The sequence below is a fragment of the Arvicola amphibius genome, chromosome 2 (genome assembly GCF_903992535.2).
Source record: "Arvicola amphibius chromosome 2, mArvAmp1.2, whole genome shotgun sequence".
Lineage (NCBI taxonomy): Eukaryota > Metazoa > Chordata > Mammalia > Rodentia > Cricetidae > Arvicola > Arvicola amphibius.
In genome coordinates, this window is record NC_052048.2 from 104,640,123 (window position 1) to 104,667,916 (window position 27,794).

At 44.5% G+C, this 27,794-nt stretch overlaps 1 protein-coding gene across 7 annotated transcripts in view; it reads left to right on the forward strand.

The window, feature by feature from the left end:
* The first annotated feature begins 12,620 nt into the window (after nucleotides 1–12,620).
* Nucleotides 12,621–27,794, forward strand: part of Myt1l (myelin transcription factor 1 like) — a 137,672-nt gene continuing 122,498 nt past the window's right edge. For all 7 annotated transcript variants that reach the window (XM_038319056.1, XM_038319057.1, XM_038319052.1 and 4 more), the window contains exons 1-3: nucleotides 12,621–12,675; nucleotides 12,845–12,878; nucleotides 13,256–13,318. In XM_038319056.1, the coding sequence (XP_038174984.1) occupies nucleotides 12,621–12,675; nucleotides 12,845–12,878; nucleotides 13,256–13,318 (152 nt within the window). The remainder of the gene's footprint in view (nucleotides 12,676–12,844; nucleotides 12,879–13,255; nucleotides 13,319–27,794) is intronic.

Sequence of the window (27,794 nt, forward strand, 5' to 3'; positions counted from 1 at the left end):
CAGAGCCCTTGCCTAGCCTGTATAAGTCCCTGGGTTTGGATCCCTATAGAAATACTAAATTCCCAGTACTTGGAAAGCAGAGGCAGAGGGGTTAGGAATTCAAGCTCATTCTTAGTAAATATTAAGTTTGAGACTAGTATTGACTAGTTGAAAGGAGGTGTGTGTGTGTGTGTGTGTGTGTGTGTGTGTGTGTGTGTGTGTGTGTGAGAGAGAGAGAGAGAGAGGGGAGAGAAATTGATTTAATGCCAGGGTAGCCAAGCGTGGTCATTATGGTTGTTACACCTATAATGTCAACATTTAGAAGGAAAGAACATGAGAATTGCCTAAAATTCAAGGACAGCTTGGGCTACACAGCGCCATACCCAGACAACCTCTCTCAAAGAAACCAGTAATAAAAGACTAAACTGGCATGGGGAAAATCTACAGTTAAGCAAACTGCCATACCACCGCACCACATTGTGCTGTCTGCCTAAAAAGAGCAAGGGCACAGAGGAAGGAGGACCTAAGTGGCATATGGTAGGAGAGGAGAGAGGGCAAGTTTGGTGAGAGAGGCCACTCTGAGTTCATGTAGGATGGACTCTAACGCCAGGCCACAGTGTCCCAGGCAGATGCTTCCCAGGTGAGCAGGACTGAAGCCCTGCCTAAGAGGGGGTTCCTGCAGATTCCACAGTGTGCTGCGGTTGAACATTAATGCAAAAGGAGTCGCACACAATTCCAGGGATGAGAGGAGAGTGAGAATCGTGTCCTTCGGCCACAGGAAAGCTTAGGCTTCTGAGTAGCCAGAAACCAGACTGGCCCCAGCAGTGGCTGCTAGAACAAAGCCACATGTACCCCCATCCTTCTTGAACAAGTCAGTGTCGCACTAAGACTGCCGCTGACAAGAGAGGCATTTCAAATGCGCAGGGCTTTGAACAATCACTAGGTTTCTTTTTCGGAAGAGATGCAGAGCTGTCTCCTCAAGGGAAAAAAAAATCCAGGAAAGAGACAGCTGGATGCAGAGCCTTGGGTTCACCCAGAATGGTCCTCTGCTTTAGGGAACCCCCAGCTACCCTGGGAAAGTGACCAAGAAGGGACTAATGAGTTCCCCAGACAGGATGTGATTCTGGCTGGGGCAAGACCCGCCCAGCCCCAGGGAACCAAGAACCCTGTCCAGGCAGGCAGGAAAGCAAGGGCTCCCGAAAGCAAATAAACAGAAATAAATTAGGTGTGAGACCTCATTTTCCTGATTTTATTTCCCGGGAGGTATTCCTGCCACTGACTTACTATTTTTAAAAATGGACTAAGAACCAAAAAAGAGGAGGCTGTGATGAGGCCACACAAGGCAGGACTCCTCCCACTCTCTGTGGCGACAGCAGCTCTGCCTGCTATCCCTGATCCTGCCCCTGGGGTACAATTGGCTGCCTTTGCCAGTGTGTTGTTCTGAGTCAGCTTAGCAGCCTTTAGGCAGGAATTTATCTGTCTCAGTGTCCTTGCCTATTCTGTGCATCTGAATTGTCATCTCGCATAGCTTGTTAACAAAATAAAAACCCACAAATGAGTGCGCTTTATATGACAAGTTTAACAAGCAGGGATCTCAGATCCAATTTCGTTTCTGCCAAAAATGAGCTGTACCACAATTGGTTTGCTTGCTGCTCATTAATACATGATTTAATTGTTTAATTTGAAACATTATGAGCTATCAGCATGTGTGTTTCTTGATGTTCTAACATTCAGTTGAATGTTAGTTGGTTTCAAAATACTTTTTCAGAAGAATCTAAAAGGCAGTGTTTGTGTTATAATTGAAATACCATGAATGTATTAACTTGCTTTCCTTTTTATCTTGCTGTTGTTTATTGACTTAATCATTTATTGATTGTTTGGTGGTAACCCTAGATGTTGATCATAGATTTTTCTAATGACCAAAGAATTTTCCCTTTCTCTTCTTTCATACTTCCTATTTTTCTTTATGCCCCAAATTATTTTTCTGCATATTTTAAGAGTGGCTGTGCTAGCCTTAATCTTTATTGCTTTAAATTTGACTAGGGATGTGTGTAGCAATTTCTTATCTGTCTTGTTATAGTGAGCTGCTAGGGTCCTATGGAAGACCAAGCAGACAGTCCCAGTGGGCTCTCTCTTGCTCACCACCAGAAACATCCCTTCCAGACCCAAGGGCAGGCGTCTGGTAGAAAGGGTTTTCTGCCTCTTCATATTCTCACACTTGCATATGAACAGCAGAGAATCAGAGATGCTTACACACTAAAACAGTGTGCAGAGGTTCTGCCATTCATTTGAACACTCAGTAATAAGCTGGATGCTTTTGGTATATTGTTTAATTTAGCAATTGAAAACTCCAGTAAGTTCATGCTTATAAAACAGCATACACAGACCATGAAGTAGTAAGTAAAGATATATAGAAACCCCATTCTGTCTGATCTTGATCATTAAACTATTCAATATTTTACTGGGTACTTGAGTCACAGCATTATGACCTCAATTTAAACTGGATACGTCCTCCTCTAGGCAATGGGAACAGGGTGGGCTTTTCTGACTCCCCTTTTCTTTCTTCTCTCTCCATCCCTGCCTCTCTGTTTCAAATCTGTGTCCAGTGTGATTTGGTTCTTAGGGAGACAGAAGTGCACATACATTCATTTGCTGTCTATGTAGATGACATTATTCTTCTCAGAGAACAGGGTTTATAAGGGAAGGCTCTACACCCTAGACCCTAGGGTCCAACACAATGGAGGAATGCTGATTTCCAGGCCCAAAGCAAGGATCTTGAGTCTTTGGGTCAATGATCTCTGTGTTTCTTATTTCCTCGTCCACTGAGTTTGCTGTTGCTCACAGGAGAATTTCCAATGAAGGTGAATTTATCCTTTGGGGGCAGGTGGGCCATGTCAAGCTGAGGAACTGAAATGTAGATATTTATAAGTTCTAAACACATCTCTAGGCATCTGCCCACAGAGCCAGCTCTCCATTCTAGGGAGAGAAGCCTTTCTTCTCACTTGATCTGTGAAGGTTTAAGATAACCCAAAGGTTACAGCCCCAGGGAACTGCAGAGTGTGGCACTGAGCTGCTGGAGATAAATGCAGACTTAGGGGACATCAGTGACAGCCACCAGGGCTCCCCTAGGATTACAGAAAGCTCTGCATCCCTACCCCAGACCTCTGTCTGCCTTTTCCACTCTTCTGGGAGTCTGTGAACAGCTTGCCATGTTGATGAGAGCCTTGGGTTTCAGGTGCCACTGTCCCCACTATCTGGGGAGATTTGGACAGATGGAATACCTTCTCTGAGAGTTGTTTTTTTTTTCATTCATGAAATTAGCATAAAGTTTAGAGGAAACAATGAATATCAAAATGTTCCTTAAAATATTCTAACCCTGGAGGTACATACCTCCAGGAAACTGCCTGGTTCATTCATCTGTTCTTTTGTTCCTTCTTTCCTTCTTTCCTTCCTTCCTTCCTTCTTTCCTTCCTTCCTTCCATCATTCCATCCATTTTTCCTTCCTTCTTTCTCAAGTGAGTATACATGACATGTATATACAGATCAGAGGACAAACTTGCAGGAGTCAGTTCTGCCCTTCCACAGTATAGGTTCCAGGGATCAAACTCAGATCATTGATCTTAGCAGCAAGTGTCATCTAGTGAGCCCAGGCTCAGATCAACAACCCCTGAAGTCCTTGAGGCAATCACAAGTAAATGAGGCTTACATGAAGCCTAGCATGGAACTCACTCACAAGTATATTGTGAAGGTATTTTCTATCCTAGATTTGGGAAGTAGGAAGCAGGGTCTTTGATGATTTCCTGAATGTGCCAGCTTAAACGGGGGGCCAGAGAAGGCACTGATGGCTTCAGAGCAAGAAGAATGGCTTGAATGAAGGAACACATGCTTAACCCATGGGTATTCTGGTCCCTGGAAGAGGTAAAATGTCATTAGTCGTAGAGGACACTGGTATGTGTATGAGAGCCTTAAGTGCTTAATGCTGTTCCTTTTTTACAGATGGGGAAATGGAGGCACAGAGAAACTAAGTGACTTGGCCACAGTTACAAGCTGGGGAGGACCAGGGAAAGCCTGGAGAGAGCTGGCTCTGGGCCTGCATCCTGCCCACGGAGTCACCCTGCCTCCGTCCTCGGGAGAGAAGGCTTCCTACAAGGTAAGAGCCATCTGTCTCCCCAGGCTGCACATCACCCTGCTTCCACACTGGGTAGGGACTGTTAGTGTGCAGAACTTGGAGTAGCGCTCTGTGCTCCAAATCAGATCAGCGATGACAGACATTGCCAGGTGTCCAGCCCGTCACCTGACCCTCTAGCCCAGCAGCTCTGGGTCTCCTGGAACCCCACCTTGTCAGCCCCACTGCAGTTGGACTTTCTTCACCTTTTCCCTCATGTCTGACCCCCTTCTTCCTCTTGGATGGAGAGTGCCACCGCCCTGGAGGTTAGAAAGGAATGGGGGGATGCTTCCACCACCCTCCAGGAACTCGTCTCTTGTTCATGCCTGTCGCAGCCTCCCTGCCCCTCTCTCAGCAAGCACTTCAGGGCCTTTGAAGACCTTGGAACTTTTACCTCCTTGGCCTTCACTAGGAACCTAACCCTCACATTCTGAATACCGTGGCATGTCAGGCAAGGAGGAGAGAGGGCATGGACTAGATCTCTTTTCATCTCCTCTGAATGGACACTCTGCTCTCCAATCCCAAACAAGGCAACCGACCCCACAGTGCCCCCGACACATGCCATAGAATCTTACAGACACAGCGGGTGTCTATTGCTTTTCCTTATGCAATTTTTAGCACTTTCTACCCTCCTGTCTTCTGTTGAGTTGGTTATTTTTCTGTTTTCGGAGGAGACTTCTGTTGATGCATTTGTCATCCATGAGTCAACTGGAGGGATGCTTCTGTCATGGGAAGGGCATACCTGACATGGGAACTGATTCCCACAGGGACACTTTAGTGACAATCAGGGTCCATTAACTGATGGCAACCCCACTGTATAGACACCATCCCCGGGATACACACTGATAGCTCATCATCTGTGTATACTTAGTATTTTACTGTGTGTGAAGCCCTTCCAAGTTCTTCCTCATCTGTCGGGAGCATTCACACCTGACCCTGACTGCAAGCTTACAGGAAAGAGTGGCTCTTACTCAGTAGACTGTACAAGGCACAGGATGTGGGGTGGGAGAGGATCTCTAAGCTGCATTGTGTATACGCTAAGCTACCTCTCCCCTTTCCAGTAGCTGTTCATTTTATAGCCCGAAGCAGTTCATCTTGGCCAGTGTTCTGAGGGGCCCTTTGGATGCTAATAAAGGTCACAGGTCCTAGGTCCTATTCACTCATAGGCAGGAGCTTCTACAACTTCTCTATACTCTTCAGTATTTTCTTTCCCCTAAAAGCCACATAAATAATTTAGATGGCAGATTCTTAAAAAAAATCAACTAAAGATTTGCTAGGGTAATTTGAGCAGGAGTTTCCTATTGCAAAACATAAATGAATTTTTAAGTTTAATATTTTTACCCTGATATTTAAAATTAATTAGGGGGAGTTCAGGGTACAAATGCTGAGCATGGACAGCTCCCACCTAAGAGAACCCTGGATCAGCCTGTGATTATAGAACTCTGTAAAAAGGCACAGACTTTGAAAATATATCAGAATTTGTTTTTCAAAGGAAGAGAAATGGATGCAGTTCAGGCAGTCCAAAGCCCAGAACATTCAATGATGTTTCACCCCAGGTAGTAGAGGAAGTGGGGCCAAGCAGCACTAGGAGTTTGTCTCACCAGAGGAAAAGGAAAGATAAGGCTACGGGAATCTTTCTAGAAATGGGAGGGCTCATACTTGACTACAAAGTACAAAGATTTTTGTTTTTATACATATTCTAAGATGAACTGACATTATCGTTTTAGAAAACTCTTTAAAATGTGCATAAAGATTTGCATATTTATTTTGACTTAACTTTCCATAGTAGAAGTAATCAAATCTACAAAATAAAACAACCCATCTCTCTATCAGTAGAAGTCAGGGGGCAAGTCAGATGCCTCTTAGCAAGGAGAAGCAGATGTGCAAACAGCAGGCCTACACTTTGGAGATGCCCTTCTGCTCCAGCCTGCATGGGGATGTGGGTTAGCACGAGTTAAATACAGCCAGTTGCCTGGAAGTCTTTTCACAAGCAGTAAACACGCAAAAGAAAGGCTAGGTCATATTCATCACATTCTGATGCCAGGCACCTGTGTCGTCTAAGTGCAGACCCTTCTCTGGGAAAGGTGGGGGCAGCTGCTGATTTGCCCTCACAGGTAGAGTCTGGTTCCTGTGCCTTGGACCTCTCCCTAGGTGAGAGAGATGCAGGAAAATGGGTTGTCTCTGATCTGAAGATATGGTTGATCTAGTGGTAATATTCGGACAACCTCAGGAGGAAGTGCAGTGTTGGGAAACTTGTCTAGAGTGAGTTTCAGGAAAAATAGAGACAGGTTAAATCTATTTCAAGATGATGGATAAAGAGCAAGACAGTGGTTAACATTGAGAAAGAAAGTTTAGACATTGGAGGCATGGGTAGCTTCAAGAGAAGATGGCCATTACAAGAAGAGCCTCCATCCTGCCTTTGAAGTCCATGCCACAGTGTCCAGGCTGATGGCATCCTGGGTTAAGACCTCGTAGGAATGTTATCCTGTGATACTCACATTTCTAATCCTGTGTGTAGGTCTGGCTTCTCCAAGGTTCTCTACAGGCTGTAAGATTTAGCCAGCTGCTGTTCTTGAGAGCAGTTATCCTCAAGGCTGAAGGAGGCCTGCAGCAGCACCCTCAGCTTTCTCAGAGTCAAAGCACAGAAGTCATAGCTGCTGGACTGGCTTGAAGAACCAGCTTAGACCATGCTGGGAGCAAGAAAGTTGAATTCCATAGTGTGGAAAACAGGTGCCTGTAGAAGGAGCAGCAGAGGGCTGCTTCCCACCATCCGGCTAGCTTTACCCCAAATAATTACACGGAAACTGTATTCATTTAAACACTGCCTGGCCCATTAGTTTCAGCTTCTTATTGGCTAATTCTCACATCTTGCTTAACCCATTTCTATTAATGTGTATAGCACCACAAGGTGGTAGCTTACCAGGAAGATCCTAACCTGCATCTGTCTTGGAGAGGAGAGTCATGGCAACTGCCTGAGGCATCTGCCTGACTCTGCTTTCTTTCTCCCACAATTCTGTTCTGTCTACTCCGCCTACCTAATTTTCCATCCTATTAAAGGGCCAAGGCAGTTTCTTTATTAACCAATGAAAGTAACACATAGACAGATGACCCTCCTCCATCAGGTGCCATGGGTAAGGAACAAGGGAAGAGCAAAAGCTCAGGGCAGTGATCACAGCACTCTACAGTGCACATCATTCCATGGGGATGCCACCACTCAGCGCTGGCCAATGGGGACCAAGAGAAAGTTAGGAATCATCTCAGCATATGGTCTTCGCTCAGGGCTTAGCCAGCAACCTCTCAGACATGAGCATTAGCACCTAAATGTACACAGCTGCTGCATCTTAGAGCAAGGCAGGTGTGTTACATGTTCTATAACATGGCATGGCATGTTACCATGCCACTGATGACAAGAAAGATAGCAAGAAGGATGGGAAAGCACAGATAGAAATATGGGAGAGGTTGCTTTCTCAGTCTTTTCTACCTAATATTTTATTTATTTCTGATGAGATCAAAGATTAGACAAGTGGAGTAATTTTACATTTATTGGTGCTGTGAACTGGAAGCCCATTTATCTCTTCTAATTTTTTTAAACCTTTTGAAAATTATGCCCTCCCTCCTTTCACACGAATATCAGCTCCAGCACCTAAAGACCAAAGCGCTCGAACCACACTGAGGTCTCTAATGAAGGTGTGGTCGATTTTGGAAAGTGACTTGAAAGTGTCGCAGTGCTCTACCTTAGCACTTTGCAGGAATGATGGGAGTCTAGGATTTCTCGTTCTCGTTGACCTTCACAGATGGGTCTTTATGACCCAAATTTGTGTGAGCCTGAGCAGAGTATGGGCCCAGGTTCTGTTGCGGAGCTGTAAAGATGGTGTGCCTGTTACCTAGGAGACAGTAGCTCTTGGAACAGGTGCTAGTGGGGCATGCCAACCCACACACAGTTGCCTCCTCACACCTCCTCTCTCCAGAGTCTCTGCTTCTTCCTCAACATGCCTTCCTTACAATTTGGCCTCTGCCCCTTCTCTAGTCTTCCCTCTTAGTGTGGGGAAAAAGCAGCAAGATGGGGTTGAATAGCAAGACATGAAGATAGATGAGTTGATTGGCACAGTGGGTGACTACTTCCTGAATAAATAAAGGATGATAAGGCAGGGCTAAGAACTAGCTCGCATTCTAGGGTCCAGTTCAAAGCCACCATACCCATCCCTGCAATTCAGGACTTCCTCTGGTCTATGCCACATAAGAAGGACCATGGAGGAGAAAGGAGGCCCACAGTGTGGAGATAGAGATAGCTTGGTCTCCACAATCCCCGCACCCAAAATGTAGCTTCTTCCTGGCCCATGATTGTGACCTGCCACTACTTGGCACAGAAAGCAGCCTCCAAGGGCTCTCACAGACTCCACAGAATACACTCCATTTAAAATGTTACATTTCCTGAGGCTGAACCTGAGGAAATTTTATTAGGAGATAAATTAAGATCAAAGTAATAAGATAGATCCTGATTCCAAATGTAAAGTTTACCTGCTATGAAACAAGTCACCTGTTCTCTCTGCAATACATCATTCCTGAGAGCGTCTGTTGGCACAAAACCACTTTCTTAAACTCAAGACTTTTCTTTAAGTATAAAACGGCTTAAAGTTATTTAGAAAAAAAAAATCTATCATTAGTGTGAAAATAAATAGGCTTAAGGGAGAGAAGGATGGTTGCTAAAGTAGTCCTTTCAGTATGGATTTCCTAACGTAAACTTTTGAAGTGAACTTAAGAGACCCAGGCAATGAATGCGGTTAGCATCTCCAGTTGCAAGGAGGGCATAGGAGGGTATGGAAAACATCATGGAGTTGTCCTTGGTACAACTAAGGAAGTTCCTACAGCTCTTGACCTAAGAGCCCCCGAATCACAAATAGCCCAGATTCTGGTTGCCACTGATGGCATTCAGTAGAGGGAGAAGAAAACCAACCATCTTTCTAAGATGGCAGCAGGGTGTGAAGGGCATGGAACTCCTTAAAACAGGGTACAAGGAGCCTGCAGAAGTACCTGGTCTGTGACGTCACACTATTAGGTGTGACATTTAGAAAATACCGCTGCACAGTCACCCATTATGCTGAAACTGAACCACACTGTTGACACTTGACAAGCATCTGTAAGGGTCGCATGCAGACAAACTGGAAATGTTTCACCTGTGATTTCCTTAGCAGAAAGGAGAGAAAGAGAGGCTCAGCATTGATTTAGTGTTTTCTGTGTGTGGAATGCTGGGTTAAACATTTAAAAAGTATCTCTCTCACTTAATTATCATTGCAAGAAACAATGTTTAATAGAAAATAAAACACATTTGAGAAACACTGTCATTCCAGCAGGGTTAGTGCTGGATCAGCCAGCAAGACCAGAGGGAAAGTAGAGCCTGTGACAGAGATTTAGTACAGAACAAGAGAGGCCTTTCTGAATGGCTGGCATAGTGCGGTTACATAATAAGAAATTAGTGGGGAAATGGCTGTCAATTTCCAAAGGCAGAATTGACCTATATGTGCAAACAAATAAAAATACAGAAAGGGCCAGATGTAGTGACACATGCTTTTTAATCCCAGCATGTGGAGGCAGCCTGGTAGACATAATGAGTCCCAGGCCAACAAGGGCTGACATGACCTTGTTAATAAAGATTATGATGATGATAATGAAGAAGAAGAAGGAGGAGGAGGAGGAGGAGAAAGAGGAGGAGGAGGAGAAAAGAAGAAGGAAGAAGAAGAAGAAGAAGAAGAAGAAGAAGAAGAAGAAGAAGAAGAAGAAGAAGAAGAAGAAGAAGAAGAAGAAGAAGAAGAAAGGATTATAAAATCAAATGCAAAAAAAATAAGTAGTTCTTATTTGGCCACCTGAGCCTCTAGCTGTGAAAGTCAGTGTTCCCATCCCATTCCAGGCCCCCAGATATGAGCAGGATCTGCCCTACCTTGGACTAGACATCCTTCCCTGAACTACAGCCAGGAACATCAGAAGGAACAGGTTTACTCACCAGATTCTGAATAAATGTGACAGACGAAGTGACAGCTGTTCTCTTCTGAAATCAGGTGCAGACCCTACTGACGGGAGCCTTTAGTGAGCACCACAGTATGACCTGGGTTGTTTTTTTTTTTCTGTTTCCTTTGCCCGGAATATCTTTTTTTCCACTCCATTTTAACCTGAGACATCTGACATCAACGCTCAGCTCTAACACCAGCCCCTCCAGTCTTCACCACAGTTTTCATGATCCCTGGGTGAGAACATTGCTCAACTCAATTTACCCTCACACTTTTAATTCAATTTGAAGTTCCTTAAAGAATAGGATTTTCCATGTCCCCTCCCACTGGGTAACTTCACAGAGTCTTAGAATATACACAGTTTCTACAGAGCACGAAGTGTTCCCTTACATCAGGCTTCACTCACTTGCCTCATTGATCTTCTACATCTTTTTTATTTTGAAAATCTCATGTTAAATCACAAACACAGAGCCTCTATGTGTCTGTGCCTTCTGGTGCTCTTTAAACTAGAGCCCCGCACTCAGAGATTTTCTGCTTAGGCTATAGGGTCCAGCTGGAGAGAAGCCATGGTAATATGAGACCCAAAAGATGCCTGAGAAACTTCTGTGCCCTACAAAAACCCCCAACAGCCTCTTGTGTACCTTTATTGCATCCATGTCTCCTCCCCTAGACAGTCATATTCGAGGAATAAGGGACCAGCCCACAGTGTTAGCTGGGCAGCATCCTAGCCAGCCTGTCTAGGCAGCCATGGAAGTCCTCTTAGCCCAGTCTTCTTCGTCCATCTTCTCAGAGTGCAGCTAAGTCATTCATTCTTCCATTACGTGTCTACCATGCACCCTACTACTCAGGCTACCATGGCCTCTGAACAGCCGTGCCCAGTGTCCCCCTTCTGATCACTACCGGCTTCACAGTGTTCCCTTCAAGGGCCACTATTCGTCTTTGATCCATGAGATGTTCCTTTCAATACACTGCCTGTCCACTGTTACCACTAGGCCTGCAGTTTCTCAGAAAATGGATCCACCCACCTATCTACCCATCCATTAACTTCAAATACCTTTGTTCAGGGATGAGCTGCTGTCTCTTTCCATACATGGACGTGGGATTCTCAAGTAGCGTAGCATTCTGTGAGCATGCACTTCCCAAGAGCTCTTCCTTTTCTGAGGCTGTCCTTCATATGTTAAACCAGGTGCAGTGCTGTATCCGAAGCAAACGGGTCCTGTGAATAGGTACTCAATTCATGGGATGAGCTTATGTTCCTTATTGTATGCGCTGCCCTGATACCACCACATTGTATCCATGGAGAGTCAGTGCAGATGCTCCAAGTTTGAGCAAAGGGCAGGTCCACCCACTAAGGCATGCCTCTAGCCAGGTCATGTGCGTCTATTGAGTGCTCTGTTCTATTGTGTCTCTTTTAAAGGAGTAAGTGGGTTTGATACAAGGTACATTGGACAAGGCATGGAATATGCCATCATGCCCGCCACCTTCTGCCCAGGAATCAGTCTGTCCATACTAGACATGGCAAAGAAGTCACAGATGGAGTTAACAAATTATCAAATAACCTGAGAGATGATTTTACTGCTTGTGTCTGTCAGCCTCTTATCAGACCCTCTGCTATATTGACTAGAATTATGTATATGCCTAGTGGGTGAATTTATATTCATTATATTAATAACAGTAATATAAATTAATATATTATGGAAATACTTGGTATTTACTAAGATATTAGTAAATATTAACCTTATGGTTGTTTGTCCCTATGGTTAAAAGAGACATTTACAGCATATGTGACTTTGCCATCCCTGAGTTCAGAACTGTAGGATTTTTCCATAGATGAAAGAAACATAAAAAATTTTCTTACAAGATTGGTACAAGGTTCTAATAAAGTAGAACCTGGACACATAACATGACAAAGGGTATATCTGAGAGGAGAAAGGCTAGCAGCATGTCATCTGGGGCTTCCTTTCCATGTCAAATACCATGTATATAGTGTGTCTGCCACAGGCAAAATCTGTGGCCCTAAAAAGAACCTGGATGGTTTAGATTGAGCAACATGGGAATGAGGCCTCCAGCGGCATGAGTAACAAACTCTTTGGTACATTAACTCAGTTGGTTACGAGGAAAATCTAGATATCTTTTGCCTTCTTGTAAACATAATGGGTGTCTATTATGTTCTTGGTACAAAACACAGTGCAGGCAACCAAAGGTGTCCTAATTCAATCCTCAGGAGGAGAGGTGGATCCCTGGAGAGTCATCCAAGTCTGTGGCTGCAGCACGCAGAGACCTAGTGATTGCTAGATCCAGGTTCACTTCCCATTCCTAGATGAACACACTGCAGACTGTTCAGCCTTCCTTTATAGAACTACACAGGATTAAGGATTAAGGCAACTACAGTAGCAGGGATGTCAGAAGTGTTAGATACGGCTGCTCTGCATTCACAGGACAAGGGCACTGACCACTTGAAAATCTCTTCCCAGATGGACGTGGACGCTGAGGAGAAGCGCCATCGCACACGGTCCAAAGGGGTTCGAGGTGAGTCCGCACTTGCCATGTCTCGGAGGTTGAATGGGGACCTTCATCCCGAGGAGCTGCTGTGACAGTTCACTCTGACCCCCAGCACTACTGCCATTTTGGTAGTTACCCACGGGAGAAGAGTGCTGATGACACACAGTAAATGTTTGTGTTTCCCATCTTTCTGCAGTTCCTGTGGAGCCAGCCATACAAGAGCTGTTCAGGTCAGTGCTTTGTGGGGGAAAGGTGTTCCCAGCAGTGGTTGAGAAAGCTCAGGCCTCTGAAGGGGGGCACTGTACATAGGAACTCATTGGCAGCGTACTCATAGCCTGTCACAGTGATAAAATTAACTCCCCTGAAACTGTAGACAGGAAGCATCCCTGCATCTCCTCCCTTGGTCAGTGCTCTTTCCCCTCCCCACCCTGCTTCCCAGCCTCTCTCTCTCTCTCTCTCTCTCTCTCTCTCTCTCTCTCTCTCTCTCTCTCTCTCTCTCTCTCTCTCTCTCTCTCTCTCTCTCTCTTTCTCCCTCTCTCTGAGGCCTACCGCCATCAGTGCCCACAGCAGCCCATGCAGCTATATAATCAGCTCTTTCCTGTTGCAGCTGTCCCACTCCTGGCTGCGATGGCAGTGGTCACGTCAGTGGCAAATATGCACGACACAGAAGGTAATGCCTGCCTTTTTCACAATGTGCTGTCTAAGATGGCTTGTTTAGAGACCCAGTGCAAGTGAAGACATGTGGGTAGGTGTCTGGGGATATAGTGCATGTCATCCTTACCTTCTTTCCTCTTATTTCCCCATGTCCTTCCATCTCCTAGACAGTTCTCAAAGCATAAGTCACTCTGTGTCACAGTGTTGGCAACATTAAACAAACAGGCACAAATTATGATAAGCCTCACATTCTCACCTCTGAATCCATGCTCAGCATGCAGAGAGCTTGGGGCCTCCCATGATCCATGAGAAAGGCCACCCCCTTCCCTTTTTCTTCATTTCTTCTTCTATTAGCTGAGGATCATGCACCTGAGAAGGTAAATTAACATAAGACCTGTTGAGCTTTATGAAGTAACTTTGGCGCCGTCACCTGAGAGAGCTTGTGCTGGGAGACAGACTGAGGTGATGTCCAGACTGCTGCAGGAGATGTTCACGCAGGGGGATAAAAGTTAGGACAGATAACCTCCATAGTCTTAGAAACAGATGGTCCTGTTAGTCTCACAAATACTAGATCTCACATCCCTAACCGGGAGGGGATGTGAAGAACAGCTGGAAGGAAGGAGCACCTTATACACTCCTGTCACCCAGCTGTCACACCCATGTTTTGTCTTCACATCCACTCCGACAGGAAACACAGGTGGGTCCTGCTGTACCAAGGTCCCTGGCACGATAGGCGAGGAGGGCTTACAAGGTGGAAGGATACTTTTCTCACTTATTTTTCCAAAGTCAAGTTGGGGGGACTAAAGTCAACCTGTTCTCCAAACTTTCCATGGCCAGGCTGACATCATTTGAGTCACGTGCTGTTGGAGACACTCAGGGTGACCTCTCCTTTGTCCTCATTCTTTATTTTCCTCTCCAGTGAAACAGTAATTTGTGGGTAAAATCAAGCTATCATTTTGATTGTCACTTTGTGAAATCAAAGGAAAATTTGTGAGTCATTCCCCAGTTCCCCGTGATGGCACAGAAGGACACTGGGGATTGCTTAATGAGCATCCATCATGAGATGGCTGTCTGGTTTCCCCATGACAATACCAAAGGAGGCATGGGCCACTTTTCTTTAAGAATCTTTAGTTTTAAATTATTAAGTTTAATATGTTGCATCATTATTCATACCATATAAAATTGTAAATTGCTAAATCAGGTAATGAAATTGGTAACTAAATTATAAATTTTCCTCTGTGGCAAAGCACACATGTAAGGTTCTTAGTCTTAGACAACATTATGTGCTCAACAGAAAAATGGTTGGCAAACTCTGAGGGGCGTCTATTTTCTCCTAATCATTTCTTCATTAGCAGATAGTTGAGCTTTATCACAGTTATGAAAATAAATTACTAAATTTGGTTAACAAATTTTAACTGGAATTGTGCTTGAAATCATTTCATAGCCACAGATTTGCAAAGAAAAAAGAAAAAGAAAGACATCTCGAAAAACCACAAACATTCCTTTGGTTTTGATTCTGTGGACAAATAATTGCCGTGCATATGGGTTTGTGCTGTGGTATTTCAGGGCATGCCCACAGTGAGTGCTGATCAAGGGAGAGGTTGCCACCCTCTTCTCCCACTCTGCTACCACACCTTCAGATTCCCTACTAAGGTGAATCCCTGGAAGGTGTGAATTGATGTGGCCATGAATGATGTATATTCCCTTCTTCCATGGCTGTGTGCTCTGCTTATGCACGGTTTCTGAGGGAGATCTGAAGGCAGTTTGCTCTCATATTCCATTTCAAAGTTGATCCTGGCATGAGGCAACCAGGTGGACTGGGAGGAAAGACTCAGAACCGTGCCAGGTAACAAAAGTTCCCCACAAGCCTGTTCACATAGAAACGATGTTTCCATCTGATCCCAATTCATTTCCTCCTGTTTGAATGGAAATGTTCACCAGTATGTACGCAGCAATGTGCTATGGGTGAAAGCCAATGGCTCCAGACTGGAAGTCTGGATTCTGGTTTCCCCTGTACCACTGATGAAGCCACAAGACAGGAGTGATCTGGTTGACAGTGACCTCCAGGGTGCTCAGGTCACTGGTGAGAACTGCTAAGCAAAGCCAAGAGAAAATGCATCTTAATATCTTAGGGCTTCTGGTATGTCAGGGTTAGATTTTGGTTGTGTCTAGCTTTGACTTTTCTGCTTTTTGTTTGTTTGGGTGGTTTCTGTTTGTTTGTTTTTGTTTTTCTCTAAGACAAGGTTTCTCTACATAGCTTTGGAGCCTGTCTTCGAACTAGTTCTTGTAGCCCAGGCTGGCCTCAACCTCACAGAGATCTGCCTGCCTCTGCACCCCCCATCCCCAGTGCTGCGATTAAAGGCATGGGCCATCACTGTCTGGTGCTTTTCCTGGTTTTAAAGCAACTTCCTGCTGCAGTAGTTCCCTCTCCTGAGACCTGTCCATTCTCGCTGTACCTGCACACTGTCTACCAGGGCAGTTGTGGTGCCTGTGAAGGCTGCTGATGTGACTTAGATATAGGGCTTGTCTTAGGGATAGGCAGACATAGAGCTTCGTATGGATGAAAATTATCTCCCCTTTCTAACCTTTCAGCAATGTATTTCTAGTCAAATGCATTCTCCTTGAGGCTGCAAATTCACTTAGTTTCTGTCCTCTTAGTTCATGTGTTATTTTTTTATTGTTTTTTACTGAACTATATATTTTTCTCTGCTCCTCTTCCTTCCTCCCCCTCCCTTTCTAGCCTCTCCCATGATCCCCATGCTCCCAATTTACTCAAGAGACCTTGTATTTTTCTACTTCCCATGTAAATTAGACTCATGAATGTGTCTCTTAGGGTCCTCTTTGTTGTCTAGATTCTCTGGGACTGTGAATTGTAGGCTGAATTTTTTTTACTTTATATCTAAAAGCCACTTATCAGTGAGTACATATTATATTTGTCTTTCTGGGTCTGAGTTACCTCACTCAATATGATGTTTTCTAGCTCCATCTATTTGCCTGCAAATTTCAAGATGTCATTATTTTTTTCTGCTGTGTAGTACTCCGTTGTGTAAATGTACCACACTTTCCTTATCCATTCTTCAGTTGAGGGGCATTTAGGTTGTTTCCAGGTTCTGGGTATGACAAACAATGCTGCTATGAACATAGTTGAGCACATGTTCTTGTGGTACGATTGAGCATCCTTTGGGTATATAGCCAAAAGTGGCATTGCTTGGTCTTGAGGAAGGTTGTTTTTTAATTTTCTGAGAAATTGCCATACTGATTTCCAAAGGGGCTGTACCAATTTACACCCCCACCAGCAATGCAGAAGTGTACCCTTTTCCCCACAACCTCTGCAGCATAAGCTGTCATCAGTGTTTTTGATCTTGGCCATTCTGACAGGTATAAGATGGAATCTCAGAGTTGTTTTGATTTGCACTTCTCTGATGACTAAGGATGTTGAGCATTTCCTTAAGTGTCTTTCAGTCATTTTAGATTCCTCTATTGAGAGTTCTCTGTTTAGGTCTGTACTTTATTTTCTTATTGGATTATTCATTCTTTTGATGACAAATTTTTTGAGTTCTTTGTATATTTTGGAGATCAGCCCTCTGCCCAATGTGGGGTTGGTAAAGAGCTTTTCTCATTCTATAGGCTGCCATTTTGCCTTATTGACCACATTCTTTCCTTTACAGAAGCTTCTCAGTTTCAGGAGGTCCCATTTATTAATTTTTTTCTCTCAGTGTCTGTGCTTCTGGGGTTATATTTAGAAAGTGGTCTCTTGTGCCAATGCATTCACGTGTACTTTCCACTTTCTCTTCTATGAGGTTCAGTGTGGTTGGCTTTATGTTAAGGTCTTTGATCCGTTTAGACTTGAGTTATATGCATGGCGATAGATACAGATATGTTTTTATTCTTCTACTTGTTGATATCCAGTTTTGCCAGCACCAATTATTGAATTTACTTTCTTTTTCCATTTTATATTTTTTACTTCTTTGTCAAAGATCAGGTGTCTGTATGTGTGTATTGATATCACGGTCTTTGATTCAGTTCCATTGGTCCTCCTGTCTGTTTTTATGCCAATTCCAGGCTGTTTTCAGTACTGCAGCTCAGTAGTAGAGTTTAAAGTCATGGGTTGTGATGCCTCCAGAAGTTCCTTTATTGTACAGGATTATTTTGGCTATCCTGAGTTTTTTTGATTTTCCATATGAAGTTGAGTATTGTTCTTTCAAGTTCTGTGAATAATTTTGCTGAGATTTTGATGGGCACCTCACTCATGAACAAAATGATGCAAAAATACTGAATGAAATACTGGCAACCCGAATCTAAGAACACATCAGAAAAATTATCCACTGTGACCAAGTTGGCTTCATCCCACAGATGCAAGGATGGTTCAACATACAGAAATCTGCCAATGTAATACACCACATAAAAAAACTAAAAAAAACACATGATCATTTCATTAGATGCTGAAAAAGCCTTCCACAAAATCCCTTCATGATAAAGGTCTTGGAGAGAGCAGAGATACAAGGAACATACCTAAACATAATAAAGGCAATATACAGCAAGCCAACAGCCAACATCAAAATAAATGAAGAAAAACTCAAAGTGATCCCCCTGAAATCAGGAACAAGACAAGGTTGTCCACTCTCTCCATATCTATTCAATATAGTTCTTGAGGTCCTAGCTAGAGCAATAAGACAATAAAAGCAGATCAAGGGAATACAAATCAGAAAAGAAGTAGTCAAACTCTATTTGCTGATGATATGATAGTTTACACAGCGACCCCAAGAATTCTACCAAGGAACTTCTACAATTCATAAACACTTTCAGTAATGCAGCAGGAAAAAAAGATTAACTAAAAAAAATCCGTAGCCCTCTTTTACACAGATGATAAATGGGCTGAGAAAGAAATCAGAGAATCACAGTGTTAACATGTTGAAATGTTTCTTTGAACACACACAAAATGACAAGAGGCGCTTGTCAGCAGTTCATGTTATAAAGAAAAAACTCAATATGTGTGTGTGGAAGAACCCATGGTAAAATACTGTCTATTATAGTCCTTTATTTTAATTAAGAAAATGCCCAAGAAAATCAATACTTTCTCACCCTTTTAGTTTGCTGTCTCTGCTTTGCAAGCACGAATGGTGAGGCTCTGTGTGTCCATCAAGTCTCCTTGTAGATGCTAACTCTGTCACGGCAGATGAGAAGGTTGGGTGTCCTGGTATGATGGAGACAGGGGCATGGATCTCAGAGAAATGGGGAATATAGCAGAAGCAGTCACTAGGTAAAACTTAGGAATGGAGACAGTAAGTTGAGAGCAATTCACAGTTTAAGATTTGTATTTAAATATTAGGATCAGAGTAGGGCTATATTATGCATTTGGGGTTGTTTTGTATCAGTTCCTATATTGTGTCTTAACAAAAGATAAACTACTTGTAGGTATTTGCTTGTGTTAATCGCTCATAATAATTTATAATCTCTGGTAAACCTACGTCCAACTGAACAATTAGATGGTAAACTGAAAGTTAAGCTAGTAAAACATATAAAAGAAATAAAAGCATAGTTTATCAGAAATGCAGGATATGTCATGGTTCATATGATATTAAATTCAGTATGAGACTCCTGGCAGACAGGACAAAAATGAGAAAGATGAGTGCTAGATGCCCAGGAGTCTGGCAGAAGCATGGGTGTTAGACGCCCAGGTGCTAGATGCCCAGGTGCTAGATGCCCAGGTGCTAGATGCCCAGGTGCTAGATGCCCAGGTCTTAGTTGCCCAGGTGTTATACACCCAGGTGCAAGATGTCCAGGTGTCTGGCAGAAGCATGGCATCACTCCCTCTGAGCAACACCCTCTTGGCACCAAGCACAAGTGTATCTGAATGGATTACTGACAGCAGAGATCCACGCTCCGCTGACACTCTGGTGCCCCCCATCAGTTAATCTGGACTTGACTTCTCAGCACACTTTCAGATAGGAAGCATGGTGACCTTCAGAACTGTCACTAGTCCGTGGACACAAGTCTGACCTTGGTCCCATATGTGGTTTCATGTCACTAGCTGTGAATATAGCAAAGTCAGGCATGCAAGGATGGGACCTGACAAAGTGTCCCCTAAGGATTGGAGGCAGTTCTTCTATTCTGAATCTTCTGGTCTCTTCCATGCACAGTGAAAATAGCCTCCTTTTGTCACCTACCCTGTTCCTCTACTATTCTAAGACTTCCTGCCTTGTGCTAAGAGGGTGTAGAGGCACCCAGGAATCCCCAAGGTACGGTCTAATCAGAGCTTCCCTTCTCAGGTACACACAATAAACAGCAGTATTGCTGAGTTCCCGAAGGGTCGTCTTAGGTCCCAAAGCCTGGCTTCCACTGCAATATTTACCCCACATGCCCAAGCTGGCTTGTAGGACCTGTGCACATTTAAAGTGTCAAAGACCAGACCTTTCTTGCATGCCAGCAGTTACGTTTTGGTGGGAGAAATGGAACATCACAGGCGTGATGTTCAGTAATCTGTTATATGACTTCCTTCTGATCTTACCGAGCAGGTGAGAGCCCGATGTTTAACAACTCCGTAAGTGGCTCACTGTGAACTTCTCTGAAAGTGTAGAGGGCCCTGCATAGGCTTCGGAAAGACCCCAGCAGAGGACAGACACAGAGTGGGATCTGGGTTTTGTACACCGCTGGTATCCTCCCCGAAATTGAAGGCTGGATTTCTTTGGCTCAGTTGCTGACAAGTGAAAGAAACCACTGCCAGTCTGGGCTGTGTGAGTGTGGGTTCTCTGTGGGTGTGAACCTAGCTGTGCGAGTGTGGACTGTGTGGGTGTGAGCCTGAGTTGTGTAAGTAGGGGTGTGAGTGAGGGTTATGTGTGTGTGAGAGAGAGCTTGGGTTGTGTGAGTGTGGCCCAGCTACCTCATCGAAAGTTTTGTCATTCATCTGGAGTGTGCTGTGAACTGACCCTGGGACACGAACTATAAAGCCAGATGTCAAAAAATTTCCCCAGAAATCTATTTTTCATCCTCAAAATACTTGTTACTCTATTTTCATTACTATATTATCGATTTTCCAACCAAAGATGAAATAATAATGATGTTTTATTAGTACTTACTGCATAGTGCTATTAAACGGTTTAAGAATTGGAATTTCAACTTTCCTCACAAAAATTGTTAGGCGTATATGCTTGAAATGAATTAATTTGCTTGTGTATAAATGATTTCTATAAAAGCCTCCCACACACCCAAGTGTGGGCAATCAAGGGCTCATAGCCTGGACACATTTGTTACCTGCGTGCTTCATGAGCCTTCCGGACCGATTTGACAGCTAACTGAGTTGGTTTACACTGAGCTCTTTACTGAGATTTAAAAATCATGTATTAGTTGAGCATGGGTTCCTCCTTAACTGATAACTTAAACATAACCTGGCCTTGTGGTCTCTGAGCACCTCACAAGCACCCTGAAGTTAGGAGAGGAGAATGGCTATATTTCAGCCCTCTCCAATTTAGGAAATACTAAGCTAAATCTCTCAGTTCGCATTTTTAAATTTACAAGCTTCAAATGGTAGCTTTTCTTTTTTTTTATTAGGAAATTACTGGATCCTCTCTGGCTTGTTGTGCATACTCCTTGTTCAAATTCTCTTCCATTTCACGCACCTTTCCACCCACCAGCATGATTGCCAGGGCAGCCGGTGGGTGAATAATTGCCTGTCTTCACAGGAGCTTGCTTGGGAGCTAAAGTGGAGGGCTGGCTTCCTGATGTATGCATGCCTCATTTGGATTCTGCCAACAGCCTCGGGGTGATATTATTCATGCCTTGACAGAGAGCACTCACTAAAAGCTTTGGAACCCAGCCAGGTACTGGCTGAGAGATAGGGGAGCATTGCAGCTTGCAACTGAGAGGAGCATCCATAATCCAAAAAAAAGGAAGAAAGAAAGAGAAAGGAGAAGGAACAGAGAGAGTCCCTATGCCATCCTCTTTGCTTTCCCTGGTTTCATGTAGATAGAAATTTCATTTGCATTGAAATAAAACACCCTAAAAATAATTGCATTTTTTTTCCTAACCACGCTTGAAAGTTTAACGCAATTTTCCACGTTTAATTGCAAAGCTGATTTTAATTAGTAAGGCCCCGCATGTGAAAAATGAAGATCCACTTGGGTGCGTGGATACATTGCAGCGTCTGCCGGATGTTCTAATTAACGACGGGGCTGCCTTGCAGCAGGGCGCGCCGTGGGATGCTTATAAGGGATGCAGTGCACACAGCCACCTAGCCAGCCTCTCTCTGTTTACTCCCCTCCGTTCTTTATGAGGCATCATTGTGCCTGCCGTCACCCCATCCATAAGCTTTATGGCATGCCTGTCCTTTTTACTGTTTGTCACCGATTCTGTAAATCACAAGTTAGGGCATACATATTTTAACATTAATTTAAGAGCAGACCACAGCAGCACAAAGAGAAGAAATGTTGAGACCTAGGGATTTATTTGGGTGAAGTAGCTGTTCCCAATCACGGCTGCTCTGGGGCTAGACTGTGAGCTGTCTCTTTGCAGATGCATTTGGGTGCCGTCATTTTGGACTATGGTAGCAGATAACCTTTATTATCATAGTAAATCCTTTATTTTAAAAAGTCTCTTGGCCATTTTCCTGAGGAAACAGCCTGCTGCTGTTTGCCACACATCTGGCCCTTGCCTCCTCTGTGATTCAGAGGACTTGATACACAAAACAAACATAATATGTTTACATGCATTCTTGATGTTTGAAAAACTGAATATATATATATATATATATATATATAATTCTACATTCAAAGAGAAGTAGCATAAATATTTTCAGACAAGGAGCTCATGTCCTGGCAGAGGACCTAAGGGTCTGTGACTTAACAAGCCACATCTGGATTGGGCAACTATCTAAGTCCACCGCCTTGCCTGATGATCAGACATGGGTGATCTTAGCAGCTTTGGACATCAACAAAATGTACAGGGATGGATAGGTAGGGTGGGTAGGGCTGGTGCTGACCTGCCAAAAGGTCCGTGGTTCACTCAAATTCATTTGTGTAGGAATCATAAGAAATAGCAGCTATTTAATATGTACCCAGAGAGGACTCCTGAGAAGGCTGTGGGTTGCCTACATGCAGGTGGCTGAGGAGCTGGCTCAGCTGTACAGTTAGGAACACTATCCTTCAGGGACCCAGTGGTGTAACCTCAGCTAGTTCTCACCTGAGAGGTGGTGTCTGCTGACAAAAGGACTCTTATGGTTGGTAAGCTGCATCTTCTCAGCGGTGCGTGGTCCTACTTAACAGAGAGGTGGGGAGATAGAGATCCAGAGCAGGGAGGTAAAGGAAGGTTGGCTTCCAGTCAGGCTGATTTAAGATGGCTCTTCTGACTGCACCATTACCAGCTGATTCAGGATCTCCAATCAGTACCTAGTCATGTCCCTGTTACAAAATGCCCAGACTGGACTCTATAACAGAAGGGGTTTTGCCCATTGACCTTAAATGTGGAACCTGAAAAAAAAAAAAAAAGGCCTCACATTGTTAGGCAGGAAAGCAGAGGCTAGCGGGGCCCAGTAGCTCAGGAACTTGTCCAAGCTCTCTAAGCCTGAGCCCAGAGGGCAGTGTCCCAGGTGGCTGGGTCCCCTGACTGATGCCTCTCCTGTGAGGTCCATCATTTTATAGGCATCAATGCCTCAGCACCACAGTGCACCCAAGAGGAGGAAAAGGCACTTCTCAACCATGACACACAGTAGAGGTTTTCAGAGGACCCTGTGTTAGGGGCAGTATTGCATTCTTTGCCTCACACCCATATCTAGGGCTGTTCATGGATTAGGAAAGTAGTTATCATCATTTTGATTCATGATGGGAAGGTGGAGGACTAATTAGAAGAGCCTTCTAGACCATCTTCCAAAGACCTGTTATTTCTTCTCTGTGCTCTCCCCTGCCTTACAGAGAACCGTGTCTTCAAAATTTGATAACAAAAGATGGTTAGAAAACAAACTTCAAAGTTAGTAAAGAAAACTTGAAAGGAAGCAACCCTCCCTTCTGACTGTAGCATTGATCCAATGGGATTGCAGTACTCTGCATAGCTTTATATGTTGCCAGAGGTACATATTATCTTATGAGATCCATCACCAACCCTCCACCTGGGGACACAGACGTAGGGGTGAACCCACCCCACAGGCCATTGCTCCTACCTCGAGCGCTCTTTCCATTCTCCTGTGGTCACCTCATACACACCACAGAAAAAGAGCTGTAGCTGCCCCAGACTCTGGAACACTTTGGGACATGAAAGTCATTTTCATATCTCTAGGGCTCCACAAGGTTCCACAGTCCTTCTGGAGCCAGCTATAATGGACAAAGTCTCCCTAAGCACCTAACCAAGCTGTGAACACCAAAAAGAGCACTGTTGACCGAACAGTCCTGATACAAAAGGAGATGGTGCCCAGGAAGATAGCTAATAAGATCAACCCAGACTACCTTAAATGTCCACCTGGTCCTATCCCATCTGAGATTTAACAGTGAATGAAGATTCAAGTCCTGACTGCCCAGATACAGAGTGTGCATAGAGCAAGAACTCAGAGTCAAACTATATTTGTATAGCAACCCTATACAAATTGGGTGAACACCCCTGCTCTGACATCCCCAGAATGTATAACCCACCCAGTGTCCTCACCCTCCCCCAGCACTCCCACCCAGTACCACTACCCTGAGAACGAGAACCACACACAAACACTAGTGGCTGGGATTGTGACTCCAACTGGCAGTGACTGAGATTTCACTTTGATTCAGACCACAGATGCATTTGTGTAGCTGGGTACTGAAGGACAGTCTACAAGATGTGGCTTCTCCCTGGGGAAGGGGAGGACATCACTTTTCAGGGGCACATGGGACATAGAATGAGCCAGTTTTTCGGCGTCAGCCACCAGCTAACTGCAGGTTCTGGAGGGCCAGCACCTACTCGGAGACCTACAAGGTATTGGGGACACCTCCCATTTTTATACATCTTCTTCTACTGCCTTCATAGTGCCCCAGTGGAGAACAAAGGAAAGGCATCAAGGCTAGAAGCTAATCAGGATATCTGCTGGAGATCATGAAAACCCTTCAGGACTCTCTCCTTCCCTATTGAAAAAGGACTCATGTTGTCTCTGGAGCTTCTGCTGCCCTGAGCACATTGGGATAAGTCACCCTCCTTGCTGTGGAGAGCTCACAGTGCCACTGTGTAATTCCGGGCTCTGCAACCTGTTCCTTTCTCTCAGTGGCCACTCTGCAGGACTGTACATAGCGGCTAATGCTATATGGGAGGACACAGAAGGATGCTGCCTGTACAAAAGGATTCATTTCCTGAGACTCCAGGGAGGATGGAGCAGAGACACACAAACCTCCTGGATGTAATTCTCCCATTAATAATTCATCTCGCTGTGCTCTTGCCAACTTCTTATCACCCCAGCCAATCAGGTGGCTCAGTGTACTCTGAATGACACCTTGGCTCCCAGCTGACACAAGAGAAAGGTAACAGGAGAGCAGGGGAGCCTGAGTGTCACATTCTCCCTCAGAAAAGCAGAGGGTTCTTGTGCCTACCAATCTCACCAAGGACAAGATTGGGAAATGAGATAGAACAGGACCATGCAGAAATGTGGGAGGGCCTTCCTATGCCTAGGAGCTGGCCTGTCACTATGCCTCCTGAGTATGGTCAGGATACACCCTCCCTGAGCCTCCATGGCCACCATAATTAATTCTTGAGCCACAACTAGTTTGTTGCTGAGGGACAATGAACCCAGGAGTGGCCATAAGGGCCTCATAGTCCACCTGTCCCCTTCATACTAGCATAGCGTGGTCAGGATGGGGACGGTGAATCACAGAAGGGCTCTAAGGAGTTAGCAAGGCTGATACAGCAGAGGTTACTGCTAATCAGCCATAACCTACGACACATCCAGCCTACAAAATGGAGCCAGTTTCTTCCCCCTTTGGAATCCCTGAATCCTCAGAATCCCTTGGAAATAAGAGTCCCAAGCACAGACGCAGTGGCCTCCTGAGATACACATCACAGCAGGCCCAGTCCCCTCCTATCACTGGGACTCAAAGCTTTTGGCCACAGCCTTCCCTCTTCACATTTCTTCCTACTCAATCTGGAGATGGTCTCTCTTTCCTCCAGCCTCGCTCAACCACCCACACAGCCACTTACACCAAAGTGGACCAGCAGGTTAGTAAAAAAAGGACAGTACCTATAGTGAGTGAGAAGGAACCCAGCCTTCCCTGAGGCTAGGAGGCAATGACAAATATCTTACATTGACTCAGCTTGTTTCAAACAAATTTGAAAATGTGGGGTGGAAGAATCCGGTCCAGAGTCTTCTACTATTCCACTACCATGGGAGCGAGTCTATCAGCTGTCTCTTAGTCTTAGACCTAGGAGTACACAGGCCTGCTAGGACCCCTAAATACAGAACAGCTTCTAAGACACTGGGAAGAGAAAGGGCAGCTGAAGAGGAGTGGACTGTGTAAGTGCCCTTCGTGGGCTCCCAGGGGATGCAGGTGGCAGGAGAAATCACAGAAACACTGAGGTTGGCTCAAACTTGAATTTCAAGTAAAGGCCGAGAATGTTTCTTAAATAAGGACAAGTGTGACTTGTAGTACTCCCATGGGGGTGGGGTGCATCTGTTATTGTCACGTTAGAGTTCTGGTAGTCAGTTTCTGTCACCTGACCTCATGTGATTCTCGTATTGCCGACAACGCCTAAGTGTTTGGAGTAGTACTTTTGCTAATACTTTCAGGGCCTTGGTTTGCCCTGGGAGATAGAATAGCCTTATACAACTGGGTGAAGGACATGGGGACTCAGTGTTAGGGTTTCTTACCTGTAGGATGGGGTCTGGCAATACCATATTCCTAGAGCAGAAGATCAGAATGTCATTATTTTTCCCTGGAAAGAGAATGCTGTGTAATCGTGTCTAAAATACTTCTTGCTATTTCAGAAAACCACCTTTTTAAAAGACTGATCACTTTACTTAGAAGGTCTTTGCAAGAGCATTCTAGGAGACAAGATGGTTAGCATGTTAAGCAAATTCTTTCCCCTTCTGAGAATGAGCCAGCCTCCCAAGGTACTTAATCTCAGGTTGGGCCAAGGTGTGACTAAGTCTCTCTAGCTCAGTCAAAGAACAGGCTACTGGGAAATGGGCAAGCATAGGTCCCAGAACTCAGCAGCCACCCTGTTCAGACTTTAGCTCTAGACCCAGGGCTGAGGAGAGGAACTGAGGGATCACCCTTCATAGCCACCTCAAACCATAATGACAAAATGTGTCACCAGCACGCCCTCTGGGCATCTTGTACCTGTTGTGGTCAGACTGGTCTTAGCTATATGAGGCCCTCAGTCACTGTGTCAGTCGTCTAGAAAATTTCTTTATCTATCTACTAGACTCAGTATAAAGGAGAATTAGTCTCTGGCCATTGGATGGGACATGGCCAAATATGTGGGCAGGGCCTGAAGGTTCCATGAGGGACCACACATGTAGAAGTGGTGAACAGAGCCTTTGATATCTGTTGGCCTCTCATTCAGTCAGGCTTCTTCAGGTTTAACTTCAGTATAAAGGTAAAGTTCTAGATGATAAAATGAAGTCACCCAGCTCTTTGCAGACTGACATGTCATGGGAAAAGACCCGAAAGCCCCTGCTCTATCTCTTGGCACTTTCTGAAGGTTCACATAAAGGGAACAGACAGCCTTCTCTCTTGTATCTCACCCCCCCACACACACACTCAAATACACACACACACACACACACACACACACACACACACACTGCCAGCTCAGCAGTCCTTTTCACCTGGAGACTTCCTCTTATCACATCTGTCTGTGGAATAAACTCAGAGTTCTTCCAAATCCCGGACGCCTGTCTTCTGTAGGTCGGTCCTGAACTTGCCTGCCCCTTCCAGAGCAGTGCATAAACAGTCTGCCCGTGCAAAGGTGTTCTGATTAATTTAGCTTTCTGGAAGATGAGCCCTCTCTGCCGCTTCTGTCTAATGAAGCTGTGTCTGCCTACTTTCCCAGCACAGGACTCCATGCTCAGTGACTGTGGCTTAGGAGGCAGGGGCCATGATAGTCAGGTCCCTTGCCTGTCAGAGCTCCTCTGGGGCTGAACCCTGTCCCTGACACCTCAGGGATGCCCGAGAGGGAAAGACTTTCCATGGTGCAGATGGCTGCCACTAAATGTCCAGGGAGTATAGAAACAAATGACACGAAAAGTCAATCTTTATGCCTGATTATCCTGAAAGGCATTAGCATTTCATGTCATTAATGAGGGCACCAAGACTGTATTTTTATATCACCTAAAATCAATAAAAATAAAAGCAGGAAGTAAAGGATTTTTTAATTAGAATATGTTATTCTTAAATTTTTCCAGAGATGGGGGTAAAATCAAGGAAACAAAATAATCCTCACAATTTATGGTACTTTGAAACAATTAGAACTAAAGCACAATTTTTGTAATTACTCAAGTTTTAATTATTGAATTTGGGTTTGAAATCACTATTGGGGAGTCTGTATCTGAGAGG